The sequence below is a fragment of the Hyaena hyaena genome, unplaced genomic scaffold (assembly GCF_003009895.1).
Source record: "Hyaena hyaena isolate Hyena2069 unplaced genomic scaffold, ASM300989v1 scaffold_21, whole genome shotgun sequence".
In the NCBI taxonomy this organism is placed as follows: domain Eukaryota; kingdom Metazoa; phylum Chordata; class Mammalia; order Carnivora; family Hyaenidae; genus Hyaena; species Hyaena hyaena.
The window spans coordinates 779,483-804,219 of record NW_024080653.1 but is presented as its reverse complement, the minus strand read 5'-3'; the positions used below and the strand labels follow the sequence as shown (position 1 = coordinate 804,219).

At 44.9% G+C, this 24,737-nt stretch overlaps 1 protein-coding gene and 1 long non-coding RNA gene across 2 annotated transcripts in view; one reads left to right on the top strand and one right to left on the bottom strand.

Moving 5' to 3' along the window:
- Nucleotides 1-12,841: 12,841 nt before the first annotated feature.
- GRB2 (growth factor receptor bound protein 2) overlaps nucleotides 12,842-24,737 on the top strand; it is a 71,508-nt gene continuing 59,612 nt past the window's right edge. Inside the window, exons 1-2 of the mRNA XM_039226441.1 lie at nucleotides 12,842-13,023; nucleotides 21,320-21,534. Of these exons, the coding sequence (XP_039082372.1) occupies nucleotides 21,457-21,534 (78 nt within the window). The 5' untranslated portion in view covers nucleotides 12,842-13,023; nucleotides 21,320-21,456. The remainder of the gene's footprint in view (nucleotides 13,024-21,319; nucleotides 21,535-24,737) is intronic.
- Nucleotides 15,331-20,857, bottom strand: LOC120228196. The gene is made up of 4 exons (XR_005527428.1): nucleotides 20,295-20,857; nucleotides 15,754-15,906; nucleotides 15,535-15,670; nucleotides 15,331-15,442 (listed from the first exon to the last, which is right to left on the bottom strand). It is a non-coding gene; the product is annotated as an uncharacterized LOC120228196 (long non-coding RNA).

Here is a 24,737-nt window from a genome sequence, read left to right as displayed (position 1 = left end):
CATCAGTAAACTTCCCCGGGGTAAAGTCTCAGAAAACCCTCAGCTAGACAGAGTTGAAGGAGGAGGAAGAAAAAATGGAAAAAACAAAAAGCATTAGAATTAATGTTCAAGTAGGGGCGCCTGGGTGGCTCAGTTGGTTAAGCGTCCGACTTCGGCTCAGGGCATGATCTCACAGCTCATGAGTTCGAGCCCCGCATCAGGTTCTGTGCTGAGAGCTCAGAGCCTGGAGCCTGCTTCAGATTCCATGTCTCCCTTCTCTCTGCCCCTCCCCTGCTCTCTCTCTCTCAAAAATAAATAAACATTAAAATTTTAAAAAAAAGAATTAATGTACAAGCAATCCTCTTATTTCCCAAATGAAATGAGCCTAAAGAAAGCATGAAAATGCACTTTATCAACTAGTTCTCATAACCCCACCGTTATTAAGCCTAGCGGCTATAAAGCCGTCATAGATGAAATATCTCTGCCATAGGAGATAGCTTATCTCATAGATAAAATGAGCCAAGCTCCAAGCACAGGGTCCTAAAACACAGTTGGCACTCCATTCAACTTGTGTCTCTTCCTGACTGTATTACTGATAACGAGAAAGGTTAAAGGAGCAATGGACTTGATATTATTCTAGTTGTAAATTCAAACCCTTAGCTGTGTCGCCATACAAAACACAGCCAGGAAACGACATCTGTGGTTGAACTGCTCAGGGAGAGTGGCTCCCGGCGACAGTCTGGGTTTGGCTGTCTGGCCATCTTTAAATTTTTATTTTTTTTTAAATATTTTTATTTATTTTTAGGAGAGAGAGAGACAGCGTGAGCAGGGGAGGGTCAGAGAGAGAGGGAGACACAGACTCTGAAACAGGCTCCAGGCTCTGAGCTGGCAGTCAGCACAGAGCCCGACGCGGGGCTCGAACCCACGAACCGCGAGATCATGACCTAAGCGAAAGCCGGACGCTTAACCGACTAAGCCACCCAGGCGCCCCAACTGTCTGGCCATCTTGGGAGGGGATTTGGGTGACAATGAATCCTTGCAACGGGTCGGTCTTGCTCCTCTCCGTCCTGACTGACAATTTTCTTAATGTCATGGTCCAGATGCCACGATAAGAGTAATAATAATAACAGTGAACATTTCTTAAGAGCTTACTGAGGGCCAGGCTCTCCCTTAAACACGCTACGTGCATTATTGCGTTTCGGCTCCCGAGACAAAATGTTCAGACACCGAGCATCCTTGCCAGAAGGGAGGACACCACAAACCTTGCAGCGGAACCATAGCAATCTGACAGTTTGAGAAGAGAGAATAAGTTCCATAACGTTCTGCCCTCAGGCCGTAAAACCAAAAGAATCATCAAGCAGAGAAAGAAGGCATGTTTTACACGAGAAGGGAGGGGAATGCAGCTTTGGGGTTTATTAAATAAATGGGAAAATCTTACTTCTATCTTTGGTAACCACAAGGGATTGAAACTTGTGGTTAAAGATTTGGGGGTTAGGAAGAGTGAGAGGGGGAAGGGAGTCTTGTTCATTCCTGATTTCTGTTTTGGCTCCAGGGAAATAGGGTTTCCATTGCATAGGGTGCAACTGGATATTTCCTCCACGCTCCATCGCTGGGACCTGGCAAGCGACATTTCCTGGCACTCAAGAGCAGCCAGTCCCAGCAGTGAGGTCAAATCCATTTTTGGAGCCAAACACCAACATTCCTTTACAGTTAGCGCGGCAACCTCTGAGGAAGCTCTCCCTGCCTAGATGGACCTCTACTGGCAACCAGAGGGAGCTGCCCAATTTTCCAGCCCATGCAAGACATCAGCCTTGAAATGCTGGACTCCTTGTCACAACAGAAGCCTCTTGTTTATTTCCCTTGTTAATTGCCCTGTGGTTGACGATGACAGGTAGGGTTGACAACGTGAGCAAGTTGAAGTTATTCCACTTGCTAATTAGAGCTGTGAAGTATGCTTTCCTGTAAAACACGAAACCACTGAATGTTTGGATATGCCCACCCCCCTGGCCTTGGCAGTGATTGTCCTGAATTGGAACGAGACATTTGGCTCTCAAGGGTATCACTTGCCCAGCTACAGGGTGGTCGTGAGATGTTTCCTCTCTAGAAGAGCCTTAAGGCTTTTGTAGGAGAGGGGCGCTTGGGTGGCTCAGTTGGTTAAGCGTCATGATCACACGGTTTGTGGGTTTGGGCCCCGCGTCAGGCTCTGTGCTGACAGCTAGCTCAGAGCCTGGAGCCTGCTTCAGATTCTGTGTCTCCCTTCCTCTCTGACCCTCCCCTGCTCATGCTGTCTCTCTCTCTCTCTCAGAAATAAATAAAACATTAAAAAAATTTTTTAAGGCTTTTGTGGGAGAAACTATGTACCAGTGCTCACTTTTAAAACGACATCCTGGGGGGCGCCTGGGTGGCTTAGTCAGTTAAGCGTCCGACTTTCGCTTAGGTCATGATCTCGCGGTTCGTGGGTTTGAGCCCCGCGTCGGGCTCTGTGCTGACTGCCAGCTCAGAGTCTGGAGCCTGTTTCAATCTGTGACTCCCTCTCTTTCTGACCCTCCCCTGCTCATGCTCTCTCTCTCTCTCTCTCTCTCTCCAGAAATAAATAAAACATTTTAAAAAATTTTAAAAAAATAAAAGGACATCCTGGGGGTGCCTGGGGAGCTCAGTCAGCTGAGCGTCCGTCCCACTCTTGGTTTCGGCTCAGGTCATGATCTCACAGTTCATGTGTTCTGGCCCTGCACTGGGCTCTCTACCATAAGTGCAGAGCCTGCTTTAGATCCTCTGTCCCCCTCTCTCTGCCCCTCCCCTGCTCTCTCTCAAAAAAAAAAAAATTAAAAAATTAAATAGAATAAAAGGTTATGATTAAGGAACATTTTGCAGCATGTTTACAACAAATTATCTGATTCTGCTTCATTTCCATGACAGCTCTGTTTTGGAGACCAAAAATGGTCATTACCCCCATTTTTCCAGATAAGACAATTAAGTCCCGAACAGCTCCTAACCCCCATCAGAGCTCACACAGTCACTTAGCAGAAAAGCGAGCACTAGGACCACTTCTCCTGCCCCAAATCCTGCTTGTACTTCACTGTGTCTCCTGGGTCAGTTCTCCTGTCCTCAAGCTGGAAGTCCCAAAGTCACGCTTCTTTCCCGCTGTCACTCACCTCTCCCTCCCAACGCGCCAACGTGCAAGCACACGTCTCCACTCTCCATCACTGCAAACTGTGGTTTCTCTCAGCAGTAAAGATCCCAAGCCTGCCCATCCCACAGCCCCTCTGGCCATCTCTGACTCATCAATCAACCTAGTCCAAACTCACTTAAGCGGTTGCAACAAGCTTCTGAAATTGTGGTTTAAATATTTATTTGTTGACTGATGTGTCGTCCACCTTTCCTCACCGGATTCTAAGCTCCACAAGAAGAGGAACGCTGTCCTTTTAAATTCGCCAGAGCCTAGGTTATAATATACCTTCAGTATGTGTTCGTGGGGTGAATGAGTGAAAACGTGCTAATCCAGGAATTCCATGATATAGTAAAATACTCATGTCTAGGCCCCACAACTCCCGGGATTCTACTTTACCTGGGACAGCACCAGATGTCAATTTGTTTTTTAATATTCGATATATTTTAAAAACATCTTAATGGGGTAACATATAGATAATACCATTTTAACTATTAAAAGTGTACAGTTCAGGGGGCGCTTGGGTGACTCGGTCAGTTAAGCATCTGACTTCGGCTCATGATCTCACAGTTCCTCGGCTTGAACCCAACGTTGGGCTCTGTGCTGACAGCTCAGAGCCTGGAGCCTGCTTCGCATTCTGTGTCTCCCTCTCTCTCTGCTCCTCTCCCACTTGCTCTCTCTTCTCTCTCTCAAAAATAATTAAACATTTAAAAACATTTTTTTTTAAAAAGCGTACAGTTCAGGGGCGCGTGGGTGGCTCAGTCGGTTACATGTCTGTCTCTTGATTTTGGCTCAGATCATGATCTCATGGGTTGGTGAGTCTGAGCCCTGGGTCTGGCTCTGTGCTGACAGCAGGGAGCCTATTTGGGGTTCTCTCTGTCCCTCTCTGTCTGCCTCTCTCCCACTCACGTGCACACATGTGCACTCTCTCTCAAAACAAACATTAAAAAAATAAAAGTGTACAGTTCAGTGACACTAAGTACATTTATATTATTACGCAACCACCACTACCACCCACCTGCAGAACTTTCCATCTTTCCTACCAGAAACTCTGTGTCCATCACACACACACACACACACACACACACGCACACACACACACACACGCACACACACACCACAGCACCTTTCTCTTCTGCTTGGCTTAGATTTCATGCCCACTGGGACACCTGATGCCTCACATGCACCCTCCACGACCTGGCCCTTCGCCTTTGGTGGTATCAGCTTCACAAAATCCCAACCTGGCTAACCCAGGCCCTTTGCCTGCACTGCATCTACAATCAGGCAGCCAAGTTTAACGGGTTAAAAGCACGCAGCCAGGCTGAGTGGCCTCTTTTGAATTTAAAATCACAAATCCAAAAATCAATCAATCAATCAAATCAAATCACAAATCCAAGTGGAATCTCAGCACCACCTGTATTATTTCCTGAATTGGTTTCATGCCCCATAGTCCAAAAGTTCAGTGTCATGCCTTCTGACCAAAACAAACTTCCTGCACTCTTCCCCTGTCCCCCACTCAGGGGTTGACTCCACTCATTTACTTTTTATTATTATTTTTTTAGTGTTTATTTATTTTTGAGACAGAGACAGAGACAGAGCATGAGCAGGGGAGGGGCAGAGAGAGAGGGAGACACAGAATCTGAAGCAGGCTCCAAGCTGTCAGCACAGAGCCCAACACTGGGCTCAAACCCACAGACTGTGAGTTCATGACCTGAGCCTAAAGTCAGATGCTTAGCTGACTGAGCCACCCAGATGCCTCAACCCTGGGGCTAGAAGTTTCCAGTGCAGAGAGATTGAATCTTCCTACGACCACTGCCACACAGCGACCTGCATCTGTTCTCACCTGTGCTGCTTATTGTCAGTGAAAATGAGTGAGCCACAGGGATTTTGCTCGCCAATCCCTTTTCTCTCCTGCACCCCAAAGTTTCCCTGTCTACTAGATAATTCCCTAGAGCATACAAAGCATGCCCTAACAGGTCCCATATTTAAAATCCCTTCATTGGCTCTTCCCTGTTCTTTGCTCCGCTTTGTAGAAAAACTCTTTTTTTAAGATCTTATTTTACTTTTTAATGTTTATTCATTTTTTGAGAGACAGAGAGAAACACAGTATGAGCAGGGGAGGGGCAGAGAGAGAGGGAGACACAGAATCTGGAGCAGGCTCCAGGCTCCAAGCCGTCAGCACAGAGCCTGATTTGGGGCTCGAACCCACAGGCTGCGAGATCATGACCTGAGCCGAAGTTAGATGCTTAACAGACTGAGCCACCCAGGCGCCCCTAATATTTTATTTTTTAAGTAATCTCTACAACCAACGAAGGGCTTGAAACCGCAATCCTGAGATCAAGAGCCCCAAGCTTCACCAACTGACTGAGCCAGGCTCCCCTATCCCCAAACTCTTATATAACAATTGCTTTCACTTGCTTCCTGCACTTCCCTACTTACATTGTCTCTTTCCCTCAGTCTTTATCCCCTCCAATTAGACTCCATTTCACAAACAATCTCCAAATTCAATGATTACCTGCCTTCCTCTTGCCCATCCTCTTTGGTAACTTTGGACATGGCTGACCACCCCCTCCGTATGGAACCACTTAATTTCCCTATCAATAAAACGGGCATAGTCATACTGTCTACTGCATGTGGTTATTGTGGAGACCAATGAGATAATGTGCATAAAGCCCTCAGACGTTCCCTGGTTTCAAATTAGTGCTCAATACCTGTGGGCTAGTCTTTAATATTTTCATCTTTCATGAGATAAGGGGTTCATGTAGTATCTGTCTAATTAATACTCAGTTTGTAAAAAAAAAAATTTAAGGGCATCTGGGTGGCTCAGTTGGTTAAGCATCAACTTCAGCTCAGGTCATGATCTCATGGTTCCTGAGTTTGAACCCGACATCCGGCTCTGTGCTGCTGTGCTGAAAGCCCAGAGCCTGCTTTAGATCCTCTGTCTCCCTCTCTATTTTGCTTCTCCCTCCCTCACACTCTCCTTCTCTCTCTCAAAAATAGGTAAATATTAAAAAAAATAAAAAGCAAAAGGACATCAGAGGCTCTAATAAATTTTTAAAAATGAAAAACATTAAGGGAGAAGAAAAGGGAGGGTCTCATATATAGAATGTTTTATTATTTAAGAGGATATAATAAAACCAATATCAGAGAAACTTCCTAGTATTAAAATTGCTAATGCTTCTTTCTTGTAGGCGTAAGAACAGCGGGGAAATTTCCACCCTTTGGATACATCACTTGTATTTTAGCTCACAGCCAAAATGGAATTGACTTCATCTCCTGTGTTCTTTTTTTTTTTTTTAAGTTTATTTATTTATTTTGAGAGAGAGGGAGAGAGAGGAGAGAGAAAGAGAAGAGAAAGTGCACGATGTGGGAAAGGGGTAGGGAGAGAGAAAGAATCCTAAGCAGGCTCCATGCTGTCAGCACAGAGCCCAATGTGGGGCTCAATCTCATGAACCATGAGATCATGACCTGAGGCGAAATCAAGAGTGAGACACTTAACCAACTGAGCCACTCAGGTGCCCCTATCTTCTGTGTTCTAATGAGAGAGAGATGCGGAAACTAAAACAGAAAGAATAGAGGAGCTAGCCTGCTCTGAACTTGATTCTGCCATTGCTGCAGAGAGCAGTCAAGACAGAGTCCATTTGTTTATCTGTGCTTTTATTTTTTTATTTATTTACATTGTGGTGCCAAGTGCCACCCAACCAGATAATGGCCACACCAATGGCTGTTACCGGAATTTCTCAGCAGCGGGCAGCTTAAGATGCCAAGGGAGTGCACAGGGGAATGAGTTCCCAATTTCTCTTGGCCCATAGCAATTTGCATTTTCTGATTCCTGTAATCCAGGACACATTGGGAAGATCCCAGAATCCCCATGACTCAGTTATTCAGTAAGCATTGTCTCCTAAAGTCCCGCCCAAAGAACAGCCTAAGAAATACCCGCAGCAGGACACCTGGGTGGCTCAGCTGGTTAAGCATCTGACTCTCAGTTTCAGCTCAGGTCATGATCTCATAGTTTTGTGAGTTCCAGCCTCTCATTGGGCTCTGTGCTGACAGCACAGAGCCCACTTGGGATTCTCTCCTACTCTCTCTGCCCCTCCCCTGCTCATGCTATCTGTGTCTCTCTCAAAATAAATAAATACACTTAAAAATTATTTAAAAAAAAGAATTGCCTGCAGCTGCTTATTTAAAATGTATATTTCTAGGGTGCCCAGTTAGCTCAGTTGGCAAAGCACGAGACTCCAAAATACATATTTCTGGGCCCTTCCCAGACCTAATGAGCAGACTATTTCTAGGATACATATTTTTAAGTTTATTTATTTTGAGAGAGAATGGAGGAGGGGCAAAGAAAGGGGGAGAGGGAGAGATTCCCAAGCAGGCTCTGCACCAGCAGTGCAGAGCCCGATGTGGGGCTCAAATTCTCCAAACATGAGATCATGACCTGAGCAGAATCCAAGAAGAAGCTTAATCGACTGAGCCACCCAGGCGCTCCTGGAGTTTGCATTTTAAACAGATCCCCAGGGATTCTCTTATGTATTAAAATGTAATAACATTAGAAAAGAATTGCTGGCTCTTTTTTCCACTTTAGAAACTTGCTCTTTTTAAAAAAAAAAAACTGTTTATTTATTTTTGAGAGAGAGAGAGAGGGCGTGAGTAAGGGGTAAAGGGCAGAATGAGAGGGGACACAGAATCCAAAGCAGGCTCCAGGCTCTGAGCTGTCAGTACAGAGCCTGATGCAAGGCTTGCACCCATGAACCACGAGATCATGACCTGAGCCAAAGTCAGATGCTTAACTGACTGAGCCACCCAGATGCCCCATAAACTTGCTCTTTGGTCTAGAGGGGCCTTCACTGGTTCCACCTAATAGAAAACTAGCTATTCTTCAAGACAACTGTTATCACCTCCTCCATGAAGGCTTCTTGGACTCTATCCACAACGTCTCTCTCTCTCCTGGACTCCCTTACCACTGAGGCTGCGTGCTCCTAGAGCACTTGCATGCTGGATTACATTATTTATTTATTTTAAAAAAATCTTTAAGTGTTTTATATATTTCTGAAAGAGAGAGACAGTGTGAGCAGGGGAAGGTCAGAGAGAGGGAGACACAGAATTTGAAACAGGCTCCACGCTCTGAGCTGGCTGTCAGCACAGAGCCCGACGCGGGGCTTGAACCCACGAACCGTGAGATCATGACCTGAGCCAAAGTTGGACGCTCAACCGACTGAGCCACCCAGGCACCCTTGGATCACATCATTTAGAATCAGGCTTTATGTGAGGAGCCAAGAAAAACAAGACATGTTACCTATTCTTGAGACTGATAGTCTAAAGGAGAGGACAAGTAAGTTGATGGCCAACATATTGTTTTAAGAAAATGGTGGCAATACAGTATGCTGAGTGCTATGAGAACGCACTGGTGGGACCAGAGCATCCTGGGAGGCTTTCTGGTGGAGGTGGCCCCTAGGTAGAGTATTAAATGACAAATCAGATGATTCTAAGGAAGGCAGGGAGAGGAGGCACTCAGGTCCAAGAGAGCAGTATGGACAAAAACATGGAGGTAAGAGAATTATATAGAGTTATTAGGGAAACTGCAGACTTTGACCCTTATCTATGACCTTGATTCAATTTGTAGTTAGAGAGCCCACTGTGGCTGCAATGGAGGTAATGATTTTGGAGGAGGGCAGGATGATCAGTAAGCAACCCGGGGCAGCCGGGCAGAAACGATGATGTGGACCAGGATAGGGGATAGAAATGGAGTCAGGTGTAGAGGAAAGGAAGTCACAGGATCAAGTGTTGCACTGGCGGGCTCAGCATCAGAGGCCACGCTCAAAGCTTGAGAAGCTTACCAAGCCTTGGCTCACAACTTGACCAAAGGAATTTCTAAGATGAGAACTTCCAAGATCATTGAACAAGTGGGAGTAGTATTTCAATAACCAAGGTTAGGTTGTCATTGGTTGCCTGGCTTTTTCCCACTAAAGAGAAGCTCAGAAATGCGAGCTCAGAGGACCAGCCTGATGCAGGCTGGAGGCTGCTCCCTAGGAAGGGGGTCAACTGCCGGGCCAGTTTCTTTGGGGCTTTGAAAGCTCAGTAAATGTCAGGGTAATGTCCAATTCTTACCGGCAGGGGGCAGCATCACAATTCACAGAAAGCAAAGCGAGAAACCGGTTCCGACGACTAAAAATAATTGCAAACCCCCAACCCAACCAAAACGAGAGATTTTTTGGTGATTAATGTATGCATTCTGAAGTGACTGATGTGGCCAGTTTGTAATCAGCAAGTTTTGCTACAGTCACAACAGGTTTTCATACCAGGATGTGACTTTGACCTCACAACTTGCCTCTTAACTCCAAGTACCTTTTTGCTATTTAACATTAGCCACATGCATTCAAAATGCTATTTGCCTCTAATGGGGTTTATTTTTTCTACATGGAATGATCTTGGGCAATGTTCTCTCAAGTTTCTGAGTCTGTGTCTGTCGAAAAGAATTTTTGTGACAAAGACCACGTAACAAATGTTGAAGGTTTTGGTGGGGGTTCTTTGTGGGTTTGTGTGTGTGTGTGTGTTGTTTCTTAATAAGTCACCTGCCATTGCTTCATTTCAAGACAATTGTTTTTACTTTTAAACGTTCCCTTCCAAATCTGATCTGTATGAATATTTTTGTATAGATATACTCAGAGTCTGTTTTAAAAGGAAGTGCATACTTTTTTTCCCTGTTCTCTTAGAAATTTATACTCCTCTGAGATCTCACCCACTTCCTTAGCTTCGAATATCACATTGCACAGAAAAGCAGCCACATCTTTATCTCTAGTCAACTTCTGTTAGTCTCCATCCATCCATCCATTATTCCCTCTATACGCTGTGCTCGAGCTGGGAATATAGATGTGAAAAGGTTTGGTCCTGTTCCTCTGGAAGCTTGTAGAGCATTAGAAGGGAGGCGGAGGGGGGAAGGTTTTGAACAAATCATGCTGCAGTGAGATTGGAGGTACATTGGGAATTTTGAGGAAGAAACCCTAAAATTGGCTTGGGGGCCTAAAAGGGTGGGGTGGCTCCAACTAAGCAGAGGAAACTGCATGTGCCGAGATAGGGATGCACAAAAGAGTAGGGCACCTTCCGGAGACCACCATGGTTTAGTTTGGGTGGAGTGTGTGCGTTGGCTGGAGACAGAGTGGGGGGCAGGCAGGAGCCAGATCCATAAAGGTCTTGCAAAGAACTTGAGATATTGTCTTGTGGATGATAAATATCTCATTGATTTCCACTCTGCAGGCAGAGTGATAAAGTAGTTTGAAGATGAGAATCTGACCGTGGTCCCACCCTTGCTTCAGTATCCTACGGTGTCAAGTGGCTAGTTTTTAGCAGCACTGAAAAGACCCTCCATGAGCCTCTCCAAATGCTTTATCCACATCACAGATCCTTCTTCATCTCAGTTAAATGGCTTCCATGCCATCCTCTCTCCTAGAATGCTTTTTTCCTCTCAGGCTAATCAGAGTCTCAAACCTTCCTCCTTAGCCTTCCCTGGACTAGGTCAGGTCCCCTGCTGTATGTTCCCAAAGGTGCTAAGGACTTTGGGCCAAAGAGTATTGGACTGCACGTGTCAAACTCTCAATGGTATGCTCCCATTTAGGCTGCAAGCTCTGTGACAGGTCAGCCTACTCTCTAGAAAGTAGATGCTCAGTTAACGTTGCGGGGAGAACAAATGAATGCACTGAGTTTTTCAATGGCATACTGGACATTTCCACCTGCATGTCTCCTAGAATGATGAACTCTCCATTTCCAAAACTGGACATCCTCCTCTCCTTACCTGTCCCTTGCCTACATGATTGCACCCCTGCCCAGTTAGCTAGTCCCCCTGACTGGCAAAGTTCTCTGTTGTTCTCCCTACTCAAAACAAAGAAATGCACTTCCTTCTCGTCTCTGCTCAGCAGCTAAATCCTTCCCTTTCATTCCCCCCCCCCTTTTCCTGGCCACCATGCATATGGTATATGAATACCATAGTATTCATATAGGAATACTATGATTCCTACAAAGTATCATACTAGGAAATATATGGATTTTTGACACAAGACAGGCCTAAGTTCAAGTCTTGGGCCTGCTAAAATTGAGTTTCCTTGGGTAAGTTAGTCAGTTCCCTAAGCCTCAGTTCCTGAGTCTGTCAATGGGGATATTTTTATCCACCCTGTAGAGATGCTATGACTTTAGTGTGCTTCAGGTGGTAAATAAATAGTTCTCTTGTTATTTTCACTACATATCAGACATATCCAGCTCAAAAACCTTCAGAGGTTGCTAACGACTTGACAATGAACCCTAAGCCATACATCCTGGCCTTGCCTATTATTACTCCCCCCCACCCCAACTCAAATACTAAACTCTGGGCAATCTGAAATATTGGCTAATTCCGTCACTCTTTCCTCCCTGCTCCCAGGTTGCAGTTCAAACACCAAGCCCTCTCTGATTACCTGAGCGCCAAGGGACTGGCTCCCTCCTCTGAAGTCCTACACGCAGTTCAGTGGGAATTGAGCAAGGCCACCTGTTTTGTTTGCAGACTAGGCAACTCTCCTCTGGCTTGCAAACTGCTGAAAGCAGAGGCTTTGATGGGTTCATCTATTCCCTCCCGTAGCGCCTTGCACGGAGTTGATGCTCAATAAACACTTGGTTTTGAAAGAATCATTCATTTTCCTTATTCCAATGGGTTGTTTCCTCTATAGAATCGCATGTTTAGTTATTCTCATCTCAGCACTATTTTGTTGGCTTCCAGGGAGAACATTGCCATTAGATACGTTCTGTTCTCTTTAATTATAAAGAGCTTTTGGAACTCAAAAATATGAGTTACTTCTTCAAGCCTCATCTACAGCTCCCCGTACTTACCCACCCCGTACAGGAATCAAATTACTTAGCATTGAACAGAACACGACTCTATCACGCTTCCATTCCTTGTACATACGTGCTGTTCCCTTTCCCTGGAAGGCGCTTACCTTGACCTCTCTGTCTGGTGAGCTCGTGGTCCTCCAAGATTCAACTCAAACATCACCTCTTCAGGGAAGGCTAATCTGAGATGGAGTAGCGGTCCTTCCTCCCATCTTTTTAGCTTACTCAGCATTCCCCCCAATAATTCTGACATGACATATGACTTTTTTTTTGTTTACTTTTCTTCCCCTACAGACCTTGAATTCCTTGAGGGCTAGGATTTCTGTTTATCGTTGTACCTTCTATATCTAGCACCTATGCCTATACCTACGCTTGGCATATATCAAACACTTGATTAGATCAACGAGCAAAGAATATATTCGTCTAACACTGCAGTTTGGGCCAGATTCTCAAATATTTCAAAACCTGGTCCTCTATTTGGAGTGCTTCATGCTAGACGGAGATTTCCGCGTCCCACTTACCACCTCCCCCAACTGCCTCGGTTTGTGGCAAGAAAAGAGAAGTGATTAAGGTGTGGCGAAGAGTTATTCCTTCAGGGCTGAGCTGTAATTTACCTTCCCTCGGAACCGAAAGGGTTACAGCGACCCGGAGGCGGAGCCACGCCGGTGCCACCTGCTGCGGGGCGGTCCTGCGCACGCGCCTGGGCTGTTAGATGGTGGCTACCTGCGGAGCCCGGGCGGAGGAGGAGGAGCGCTTGCGCTCTGCGCCTTTTCCGCCGGGGGAAGTCTCGCGGGGGCGGGGCGGGGCGGGGCCGCGCGGGGAAGTTCTCGCGGGACCCCGACGAGGAGCGGAAGCCAGGCGGCTGTGCTGCTTCGGCGAGCGGGCGGCGGCGGCGGCGAAGAAGACTGGAAGCGGTGACGGCGACGGGCACAGGCGCTGCCCTAGGGGAGCAGCGGCGGGGTCGGTGGCCGCTCGCACCGCTGCAGAGGGGCCGGCCGGGTGCGGAGCGGAGCAGCTGCGCCACGGTGAGTGCGGCCGGCGGCCACGGCGCTGCTCCGGTGCCTCTTTCCCCCCCGCTCCGCAGCGGTAGTCGGCCCGCGGGGACCCGGCCCAAGCTTGCCGAGGGCTGCCAGGGCTCGGGTTCCGGGCGGCGAGGCCTGCGGCGGGGGACGGAGTCCCCGGGGCTCCCGAGACCGCGTTTCCCCTTTTGGAGCACTTCCTTCCTGGGGACCGTCCTCCCCCGGCCTTTGGCTCGGGGCAGAGCACCGGACCCTGGGGTAGGAGCCCGGGGGCTTCTAATTAAATTCCATGCTGTCTTCGGGAGGGTTTGCGCAGAAGGGGCCGGGGAGCACCCCCAGAGCCCTGGGTACTCATTCTGTGAGTCAGTCTGACTTGGCCCGGGAGGCGGGGGATTCGCAGCAGCTGCAAATGTGGTGATTGATGCTCCTTCGACCTGCACGGCCACCACGTCACCATCTCCTAGTGTCTTTTGGCCGAACCTGGGGAGGGAACCCACCCACTCTCCGAAAACCGTGAGAACCTTTTGCTCCTGGAGCCTGTTGAGATGCGTTTACGTCTGTCGCTTTTCTTTTTATTTTTTTTTTCATCTGTCTTTTCTTTTTTTTTTTTTTTTTGAAATTACTCCCTGAAAAATTCTTGTGAAGAACAACAAGCAGCAGTTGGTTCACATGCTCCGAGGAAAGATGTCAATGCGAGAGGCTAGAAAAGCGCTGGTACTTTCCATTTGCCACGCTCCTTTAAGCATAAACCGTAGGAGCTGTAGCTTGTTTAGGGAGTTATTCTAAAACTCCGATTTGCAGAGGAGCCCAAGTGCACTCGGGGTCTATCTCTTGGCTCTGTTGACTCAGAAACGAGTCTAAAAGACACATGAAAGAAATTAGCATAGTCAATTTGGCTTTCCTGTCTCACTCTTTCACTTCGCACTTGTCTAGTACTTGCCTTTCCCTTCTCTCTATTCCACTGCCTGCACTAACTAAATGCTTACTCGTGTAATGCAAGTCATTTGCTCCCGTCCTCCCCCCACCCCCGTCCCCGTTTTTTTTTCCCCTAATCTACTTCCCCTTCCTCCTTTTTGTCCCCCTCTTGGGCATAATTTTTTCGAGGTTTCTGACCTTTGGTGCAATTCGTATTCTCCCTCACTTAAGGAGTCCGTTTTCTCTCTGGGGAAGATACCCTCTTTCTTCCTTTATGGGTTCCTTCAGTCAGCCAGGAGAGTTGCCAGAGAACCTTGCTTAGACTTTTAAGTTCTCCCCCTGGGAACTGGGAGGCTCAGAGGATTGAATTCATCCGTAAGTAATCAATACTGCCTCTAGGTTGCAAGCGTAGCTTGCTTGTGTTATTTGCGTTTTAGTTGTTTTCTTCATTTTAACTTTGGGCTGTTGTGACTGCTGGCTTTTTTCTTCTTAGGTCTCTTTTATGTTAGTAAAGAAGATTGGGTCAATTTGGGGCTCGTTTGACTTTAAAAAAAATTTTTTTTCTTTAATGTTTATTTTTGAGACAGAGCAGGAGCAGGGATGGGGCAGAGACAGACAGAGACACAGAATCCAAAGCAGAGTCCAGACTCTGAGCTGTCAGCACAGAGCCTGATTTGGGGCTCGAACTCATGAACCGAGAGATCATGACCTGAGCTGAAGTCAGAGGCTTGACCCACTGAGCCACCCAGGTGCCCCTCATATGACTTCTTTTTGGCTCTTAGCGGCAAGTGGTTAATGTTAAAAAACAAAACCCCAATCATAGACCTATGTATTACAAAAGAATTGAGGTAACGTGAAATATTTAAGGGAATGGAATTTATCTAGATCACTGATGAATTAAAACTTGCCCATCATGATAGTATGAATTCTTTACCAGGGTTCTTTTAATTAGCCATCTTTGTTATTGTTGTTGCTGGGCTTTTTCTGACAGAATGGGATAATTTGTGTTCCATTGCTCCTTCCCTTGTTCAAAATTTTCTGAATTCCCAAGATGAAAAACGAAGTTAATTCTTATAATCGGCTTTCTTTGATACTAAGAGCAAGCATTTAAATGCTTGAGGGAGTTCACTTCCTTAGCAAGTGTATTGAGATTTGAGGGATTGCTAAGTTTTATTTATTTTTTTTTTATTTTTTTTTTTTAATGTTTTATTTATTTCTAGGAGAGAGAGAGAGAGACAGCGTGAGCAGGGGAGGGTCAGAGAGAGAGGGAGTCACAGACTGAAACAGGCTCCAGGCTCTGAGCTGGCAGTCAGCACAGAGCCCGACGCAGGGCTCGAACCCACGAACCGCGAGATCATGACCTAAGCGAAAGTTGGACGCTTAACCGACTAAGCCACCCAGGCGCCCCAAGGGATTGTTAAGTTTTAAATACCACCAGTTGATGGGACTTAGCAATTTTTCTGAGAAAAATCTCTGTTGCCTGTTGGGCTGCAGCAGTTCTGGTTATTACCTAGAACAGAAGAGTAATAGATTTTGGAGAAATTAAATAATACAGAATAGAGACCCACCGTGCTCTGCTGAGAGAAATTGATAGTTACTTACTTCAGAAGAACTTTCCGGCACTCCTGAATGGCTATTGGGAGTCTTTGGTTTTATTTGTCAAAGTTGGTGTTTTCCTAGTTGAGCCAAGTGAACACGCATTATTTTCATTTTATGCAAAGACCTTGTAGTGCATTATCTGGAATGCAAAGTTTAAAATCTGGTGAAGGCACCTTTCTAGTATAGCAGTGATTCTTAAAATTTAGCGTGCGTAAGAATTACCTGTGAGTCTTACTTTACTTTAAATCAGGCCCCGGGCCTAAGGCCCTTACATTTTGCAGAACTCCAGAAGGCACCCCACAGTCCATCAGTCTCTGAATAGGGCGGTTTTGAAGCTCCTGGTCCAAGGACCAAAACTGTTGCTACAGAACGCAGCTGGAAAATAATGAGGGTGGAATGCGGCTTTCAATTAGTCCATTTAAATCACACATTCTGTATATACAAAGAGAACATTTAAAAGCCAAACAGAATAACTGATGATAGATTTGATTAGTCTTTATGCACATACGTATGCGAGCATTATTAGGACTGTGATGTGGAGCAATTTAATTTTAAAGTTTATACTTAATAGGGCCGTTAATTTGCCTACCAGAATGCTCTTCTAAGTGTACGTAGATGGAAGAAGATGGACGACCTAAGAATAAAATGGACTGGTATTTCAAAAGGTACTGGTGATACTAGCCAGTTAACACTTCCTAGCACTTGTGCCAGAGACTCTGTGAAGTCCTTTACACATGCAATCTCTTTTTTTTTAAGATTTAAAAATTTTTTTTAAGTTTCTTTTTTAAATGTTTTTTATTTCTGAGAGAGAGAGAGTGTGTGAGCAGGGGAGGGTCAGAGAGAGAGGGAGACACAGAATCTGAGACAGGCTCCAGGCTCTGAGCTGTCAGCACAGAGCTCGACGTGGGGCTCAAACCCACAAACCGCTAGATCATGACCTGAGCTGAAGTCGGTCGCTTAACCGACTGAGCCACCCAGGTGCCCCTTTAAGTGTTTTTTATACCCATCGTGAAGCTCAAACTCAACCCCGAGATCAAGAGTAGCACGCTCTACGCTCTACTGACTGAACCAGCCAGGCACCCCATGGGCTATTTCTTTTATTCATAAAAATGCCCTTATAAGGTAGATGCTGTTAGTCCCATTTTCCAGCTGAGGGAAACAAGGAATTAGAGAATATAAGTAATTTCTCTAGCGTTCCCCATCTACTCCAGTGGTAAAGCGACAGTTGAATCCAGGTCTGACTCCAGAGCACCAGTAAGATTTTGGTATTTGTTTTCTCTTTTCTTTTTTCTTTTTTTTTTTTCTGTTTAGTTTATTTGGGGGGGGGCGGAGTGTACACGTGCTTGCGTGTGCACGCACACAAATGGGAGGGGCAGGAAGACAGAGGACAGTTGATCTGAAGTGGGCTCTATGCTGACAGCAGAGAGCTCAATGCAGGGCTCGAACTCATGAACCCAGGTGCCCCACTGTTTGTTTTTTCTAACTACGAAAGTAGTGATGAAAATACAATTGAGGCATATAGTGCAGAAAGTAAAAATATTTTGTGATCTTCCTCCTAGACATTATTATTCTTAACCCTTTGATTTTTTTCTTTAGCACATGCTGATAAGTAATGTTTTGCTTTACAGAAATGGGGTAAACAAATTTTTCTTCATTTTTGTTTTTAACTTGATAGTATCTTTTAGTATTTATATAGAAAGGTATTTCATAGATATTCTCATGGTTATTGATAGGTATATGTATTTTGCACATGGTATTTGTCACTATTTCAGCGAGATAAATCTAGGAAATGGAATTGCTTGTTCAAGGGTAATGTATTTTTAAATTGTCAGTAGATACTATAAAATTACTTTCCGAAAAGATTGAACTGATTAATTTCTTGCTACAGTGTGTGCTCTGTGATGGTTTTATTATTATAATCCAATACGAAGCACATTGTCAGGCATATAGTAGCCGCTCAAATTGTTAAATGGATGAACATTGGATAAAGAGTCTGAGAGTCTGTTCACCCAGAGTATTGCAGAGCCTAAATATTATAAACCTTTAAAAAATTGGCCAACTAGTGGGTGAAAGAAATCTCATTGTTGTAATTTGCAGTTTCTAATAGTGAAGTTGAACATCTTCTATGTTTTAGGTGGAATTAACATTTTAACTTGTTTTGAGTGACTTAATGTCGGGCCCTGTCCAAAGCACTTCACGTATATTATCTATATTACCTAATTTAATGATGGATGAATCTTATAAAGTAGGTGATACTATCCCCATTTTACAAATGAGGATAGTATCATTAACAACTGAACCAAATGGGACTTGTTTAAAAGGCTTGACACCCCCCCTCCCCAAGGGCTTGACCATAATTATAGCTGGTAAGTACCAAGGTCATTAGTTGAACCCAAGTCCGCCTGCTTTTAGAGACCATGAAGCCTTAACGCTAAGCGATACTGCCCACTGAGTGTTGTGTATTTTTATTTTTTGTAAATTTGGGGAAGAAAAGATTTAAATGGAAGGAAAACTAAAATCCTACAAATACCTTTAAGAGACTGCATTTTAGAATTCAGTGACATTGCTTGAAATGAATGATTCAAGCTGCACTTGTGTCCTTAGAATTTGCTGCGTGTGTGATGGACTGAAGGGTGTATGCTGGAACAGTTTTCTCATCAGGGTTCAGTGTACTCTCCACCCATCTTCTCTGTTGAAATCATTATACATTGTGTCCACTTTCAGCTTTCTTCCTTTCAGTCATTAGTGTTGTGTATGAGATAGTTTTCTTTGTCTTTAATGAAACACACCCCATTGAATAGCCTGTGTGCCCTTTTCTGTGGCTAGCCTGATATGCTGACCCCTTCAGGTCTTCTCCGTGAGCTGCTAATTTTTATTTGGCACAGCCACAGAAGTCTTGATTGTGCCTGGTTTTCAGTTCTCTCAAACTGTATCTCACAAAGTAGTAGTTACTTGAAACATGATTTTCAAGAGTGTTAGTCTGTTTATGCTTTCTCTAGGAAACCTGTGGTAGATGAGTTGGGTAACAGGAAAACCAGTTTTGAAAGCTGTCTTGGTTTTATTGCTGCTGCTGTTCGGTTATACTGCAGTTGTCTGAAATCCCTAATAACATAGAAGTTTGCACCCTGTTACAGCATAGTACCTTGACATTGATAATGCTTTGAGTTTCTGATTTTCTGATTTCTCTTTTTCAAAAATGTAGCTCCTTATTGTTAGATCTGCTCAGTTACTCTTCAGCTTCCCATCATTGATACATGGTTCCAACAGACAGCCTTGGAGACCAATGAAAATAAATGATCAGGTCTGGTATAGAAAACATTGGGGCGCCTGGGTGGCTCAGTTGGTTAAGTGTCTGACTTCAGGTCAGGTCATGATCTCACAGTTCACGAGTTTGAGCCCCGCATGAGGCTCAGTGCTGACAGCTCAGAGGCTGGAGCCTGCATCGGAATCTGTGTCTCTCACTCTCTCTCTGCCCCTTCCCCTCTCATGCTCTCTCTCTTAAAAATAAATCAAAACATTAAAAAAAAAAAAAAAGAAAACGTTGACAGACATGAAGCAGAGATTTTGAAGCCTTTGTAAAAAAAATAAAAATAGGTACATACATTGGAAAGCAGTCAAAAAAGGAAAAGCAGTTGTTTTGCCTAGAAAAAGTAAAGGATTATACTAGAAAGGAAGTTTGGTTGTAATATATTTAAGTCAGCAGTGAAGACTATTTTGTAATGTGAAACTCTGCTTAAACCGGAATATGTGGTATTACTGGGATGGGGCAAGGGGAAACTGTCAGGGTGAACGTCTTGCAAGCAATAGGTCATGGCTGGAATAAATTTAAAAACACAGTAGAAGCGCATTATTTAGAAATATTGTAAGTAAGTGCAAAAAGAAAGCTAAAATGAGAATGATTGCTTGTAGGTGTTGGGGTGGGGAACTCCCCTTTTTTTTTTTATAAGCCTTTTAAAAGTTGTGACTTTCAAAATTATATACATGGATTAGTTTGATTTAAAAAAAAAAGTTAGAATACATAAAGGGTGTTAAAGGACACAAAAGTAAATACTTTGAGGGGCGCCTGGATGGCTCAGTCAGTAGATCATGTGACTCTTCATCTTCGGGTCTTGAGTTCGAGCCCCATGTTGGATATAGAGATTACTTAAGAAAATGTTAAATATTGAGACCAATATTTGTATTTTTTTATATATGCTAGAGCTCTCCCTTTACTTTCTTCTCTTAGAGCCATGGGATATCATGGCCTGATAGAATAAACATTGGTTTGGTTGATTAGTTTACCTGCAGTAGAATGTTTGTTTGGCTTTCAGAATTTGACTAAAGGACTTTTTATTCCCAGGTGATTTCTTTCTTCTTTGGTAATACTCATTTCCTTCTAATCTTAATATTCCCAGCTGGCTTACTGCTTAGTCCTTTTGCAGCTATGCCTGATTAATGCCCCAATTGTTAACTTTAGAACAAAAGAATGATAATCACCCGTGCCCCTCAGATGAGCTCTCTGCTAGGTGGTAATTATCCAAGAAGGGTGTCACTATAAATAATCTGTCTCCATTCTGCCAGTGTCCCTGTTGTTTTCTCCTTTTATTTAGCCTGTATGAAAACAGTAACTGAAAACAGGAATGGGGCTTTGTTTTCCTTTAGTTACGCAAAGGTCTAGATCGTGTCCCTATTCGTGACTGGGGATTTTCTTACAGCAGTGATTGTACTGCCCACAGTTCACCATCGCCTAGTACACTACCTGAGGGTTATTACAGAATCTTTACCTGCAGAAATGCAGTTTGGTTCATTTTAGTACTCCTCTGGCGCTGACAAAAGCAGCTGTTCTGTTAAATGGAGAGACTCCTGTTAGATTTCCTGGCACCATCTCCCTGCACTTTTCTTTCCCCAGATGAGACATATGGCAGCTCAGATTCGGAAAAAGGGATTCCTTTCAAGTGTAGTTAGGACTTCAGCTTTGCTCCTTAGGGGACTTAGAAGTGATGTGGAAGCTACTTCTGGAAATGCTTAACTTTCGACCTCTGTTTCAGGGGCTCTTTGGGCTCCAAGCCTTGGGGGTCTTCAGGGGAGAGGGAGCCTTAGGCAAGAGCAGGTCTTCAACAAAAGGCTCTGACGCTGGACTCCTGTGTCTGCTTACCCAAGCTTGCCGATCAGTTTGGAAGTGATGGAGAGCTGGCTTGCTCAGAATAGCAAATTGAATGTTAAAAAGTAGTTCCTAGGTTCACTTTGACCTGCTTTCCTAGGAGCCGACCAAGGTTAGTTTCTGAGAACAGTTAAAACAGCTGAGAACCGAAGCCGGAATTGCTTGCTTTTGACTGGGTAGGGGACCGAACGTTTTCGGAAGACCAGAAAGGTCGGCAGAGAGAAAGGAAGGAGATAGGCCTGTGTACCCGGGAAAACCTGGGTGCCGTCCCCAGGGCGAGGCCTTTCTTTGGGTGGACTGCATTTCGGGCTAGAGGAGCAGAGAGTGCAAACTGCGAGGGAGGAAAGGCGGAGACCGAAAGGGTCCTCAGCCGGTTCCTGCACACCGCGCACACCCAGCGGGGAGGAAGAGGAAGTGTGGGCGGGAGTAGCTCGAGCGCCTGCCGCCATTGGCCGGCGGGCCTGTCAGTCGCCTGGGGGCTGAGACTGCGAAGAGGAAGGAGGCGATCGGGGCTCCTGCATGCGAGGGAGGGAGGCGGGCCGAGCCGGGGGGCGGGGGGGCGTGGGGGCTGGGGCGGCAGGCGGATTGGCAGGGCGGGGCCGCCTTCGGTGCTGGCCACTTCTCTCAATCATCCCTCTTGTGATTCAGGGCGGCATTGTGTGTCCCGGAGTGCACGAGCCAGTCCCGAGAGAGCGGCGAGGCCGAGCCCAGGGCGCTGGGTGGCTTCAGCAGGGAAGACTCCCTTCCCCCGGCTTCAGGCTGCTGAGCACTGAGCGGCGCTCAGAATGGAAGCCATCGCCAAATATGACTTCAAAGCTACTGCTGACGACGAGCTGAGCTTCAAAAGGGGGGACATCCTCAAGGTAAGTGTGATGCCACGCAGATGCTGAGATGGCCTCCCCTTGTACTCCCCTACCTCTGTTTACCCTGATAACACACAAAGAAGCCGAGCTCGTCCTTTCTGGTTGCCCACTTTTGACCATTTACCATCGGGGCGCGCTCTGGATAGCGGAGATGGATGCTGAGTGGAATATTAAATATGACTTAAGACGGTTGATGTGATGTATGGTGTTTAACTGCCTTTGTGTGAATGCCTCCAGTGTTTCTGTTTGCTTGTTGTCTGCAAGTAAAATCAAAGCAGCATGATTGTAGCAAGGAAGTATAGGAGTAGACCGATTTATCTTGCACAGTTTTAGTATTAGGGGATTATATATTTTTTTAAGACCCAAACTTGAAGTATTTATGTAAAAGCACTCAATTAGTCTTACATAGTCAAGGTTTCTGCATTCTGGAGCATGATGCTAGTGGGTTAGAAATTAATTTCCTCTAGTTTTGAGAAGTGGTTAGAAGTATATGCCAGAACTCATTAAAGAACCTCAGTGTATTTTTATCTTTGTGAGATAACTAGTGGAGTTCTAAATCCTAAGGTTCGTTTCGTTGTTGTACGAGTCAGATGGAGATTTTCTGAAGAGAAACTTGAGCAATTACCCTGTATTAAACTCTAATTGCACAGAAGAAACCTGCTGACAGTTTAAAAATCAGCTTCTTTACAGTTTGCAGCTCATTCTGAGCCCAAACTATTTACACGAGGATTCACTTTCCACCTGGCACATGGTAATTATGTTGTTTACCCAATTGACGGCAGCAGCTTGCCCTTTTGGGTATGTAATTTATTTTTACAAGGGTGGGTGTTATCGAATAATGTGTCAGCTCTGCAGGAGGAGAACCTGAACTAGAGCGTTTGCATATTCACATATGCATATTCGGTGCATATTCACTTTCGACATTTTTTCCTCTGAGCCTACTCTAATGAGGGGGGGGGGGGCTTGCCACCAATTTGTTTACTACCCCTGAATGAAAATTACGAGAATTTCACAAAGAGGAAGACAGTGGAAATGTAGAAATATGATCCCCTATAAAAGGACTGTGTGTGTGGGAAACTAAAAACAAGGGGGAGGCTCCTGGGTGGCTCAGTCTGTTATGTGTCCAACTTCAGCTTAAGTCATGATCTCACAGTTAGTGGGTTTGAGCCCCACATGGGGCTCTGTGCTGACAGCTAGCTCAGAGCCTGGAGCTTGTTTCAGATTCTCTCTCTCTCTCTCTCTCTCTCTCTCTCTCTCTCTCTCTCACCTTTCCCTGCTTGCGCTGTCTCTCTGAAATAAATAAAAACAAAACAAAACAAAAAGACTGGGGTTTTTTGTTTTGAGTCCTGCGGACCTGTGGGTAGCTATTTTAGTCTCCTTGCCAGAGGCACAGAATTCACCTCTGAAGGTGAATTTAATGTTTTTATTTATTTTTTGAAAGATAGAGTGTGAGCAGCGAGGGGCAGAGAGAGAGAGTCTCTCTCTCTCCCCCTTTTCTCCCCCTGTCTCCAGACCCTCTCTCCCCCGAAGCAGGCTCCAGGCTCTGTCTGCGCTGTCAGCACAGAGCCTGACGTAGGGCTCGAACTCACAAGCCGCAAGATCATGACCTGAGCCAAAGTTGGACACTTAACCAACTGAGTTAACCACACGCCCCAGTAGTTTCTTGATCTTAGGTTGTACTTACTTCATAGAAGGTGATATTGAAGAGCCCTTGAAAGAGAAGGAAAGTGTGTTCTTTTCAGAGCCGATTTTGTGATGCCAAGCTTTCTGAGGGTATTCTCCAAGTCAGCACTGAATTGTCAGCAGACAGATCCAGCTAGGTTTTTTTTTTTTTTTAATTTTTTTTTTTATGTTTTATTTATTTCTAGGAGAGAGAGAGAGAGACAGCATGAGCAGGGGAGGGTCAGAGAGAGAGGGAGTCACAGACTGAAACAGGCTCCAGGCTCTGAGCTGGCAGTCAGCACAGAGCCCGACGCGGGGCTCGAACCCGCAAACCGCGAGATCATGACCTAAGCAAAAGTCGGACGCTTAACCGACTAAGCCACCCTGGCGCCCCAGATCCAGCTAGGTTTATAGGGTAACCTACATGTTCTGTTTCTGTTTTCTTGGCTAGAAGTCAGAGCAAAGGAGTAGACATAACTTGAGCTGTTAACTTACTCTTTCATTGGTGTACAGAGTAATTCGATGTTTTCATAGGTGATTACAGTTTTCTACAGATAACCAGCTTATGGTATCATCAGAAGATTGGCTACTCAAATATTGTACTCCCGAAACCAATGTAACAGTGAACGTTAGCTATAATGGAATTTTAAAAAAGATTAGTTCAAGTACCCACATCTGTTGTCCATATGAAACCCTGTGGGGCCATTCCCCCCCCCCCCCCCCCCCCATGCAAACTTAGATTTCTCCATTAAGCTTACCCAAGAAGCTTGAACCTAGAAGCCTGGTAGTTCGTATTTTCCTCTGTGTTTACCCCATTACATATTTAGCACTAAAGCAACAAAAGTAAGGATTTGAGGTCTGTTTTTAAGAGTTTTTAGGCAAGAACTTTTCCCTGATTATTAACACTGAAGTTTATCCTAGACCTAGACTATGAGAATTATGTAAGTTCTCCAGCTTCAACTGGTAAGGTCATGAACAAGTGTGAAACCCTTCTCTCCCATCCTATAATTAGAGAAGAGGGTACTGTTTAACATTCCCCCAGAAATTGTTCTGTTGGAAGAGAAAGTGAGTCAGAGTGCTCACATTTACTTTCAGATTTTCTTTGGGAAGAGAAAAATACATATATTTGGTTCTTTCCAATTTGGTAGATAACTGGCATATGAAGTCATAATGTCATTATTACTTTTGAATGGTGACCGTTAGCTGTTTGTCTGTTTGTTAGTAATCTTGTGGCTTTACTCCAAAAAGAAAAAAAAAAAAGAGTGCCCATACAGTAGTTGCCCTTTGTCTCATGATTCTGTGGAACAGCTGAGTGAAGAGGAGGGACATTGCTTTGTCTTAAGAGCTGTTATTTTAAAAAGCAGTGTTTTCATCATTTGATTATTCAGGGAGTAACTGGTTTCATTTGAGTGGCTTTGATTTGATTTGATGGCTCTTAAGGATGTTAGTTATGAGCCAAAGCATGTTTATAAGTTGGCTGGAATAGCATTGACCAATTGGACTTGATTGAAATAGGGCTATATTTATCCTCTTTTGCTAAG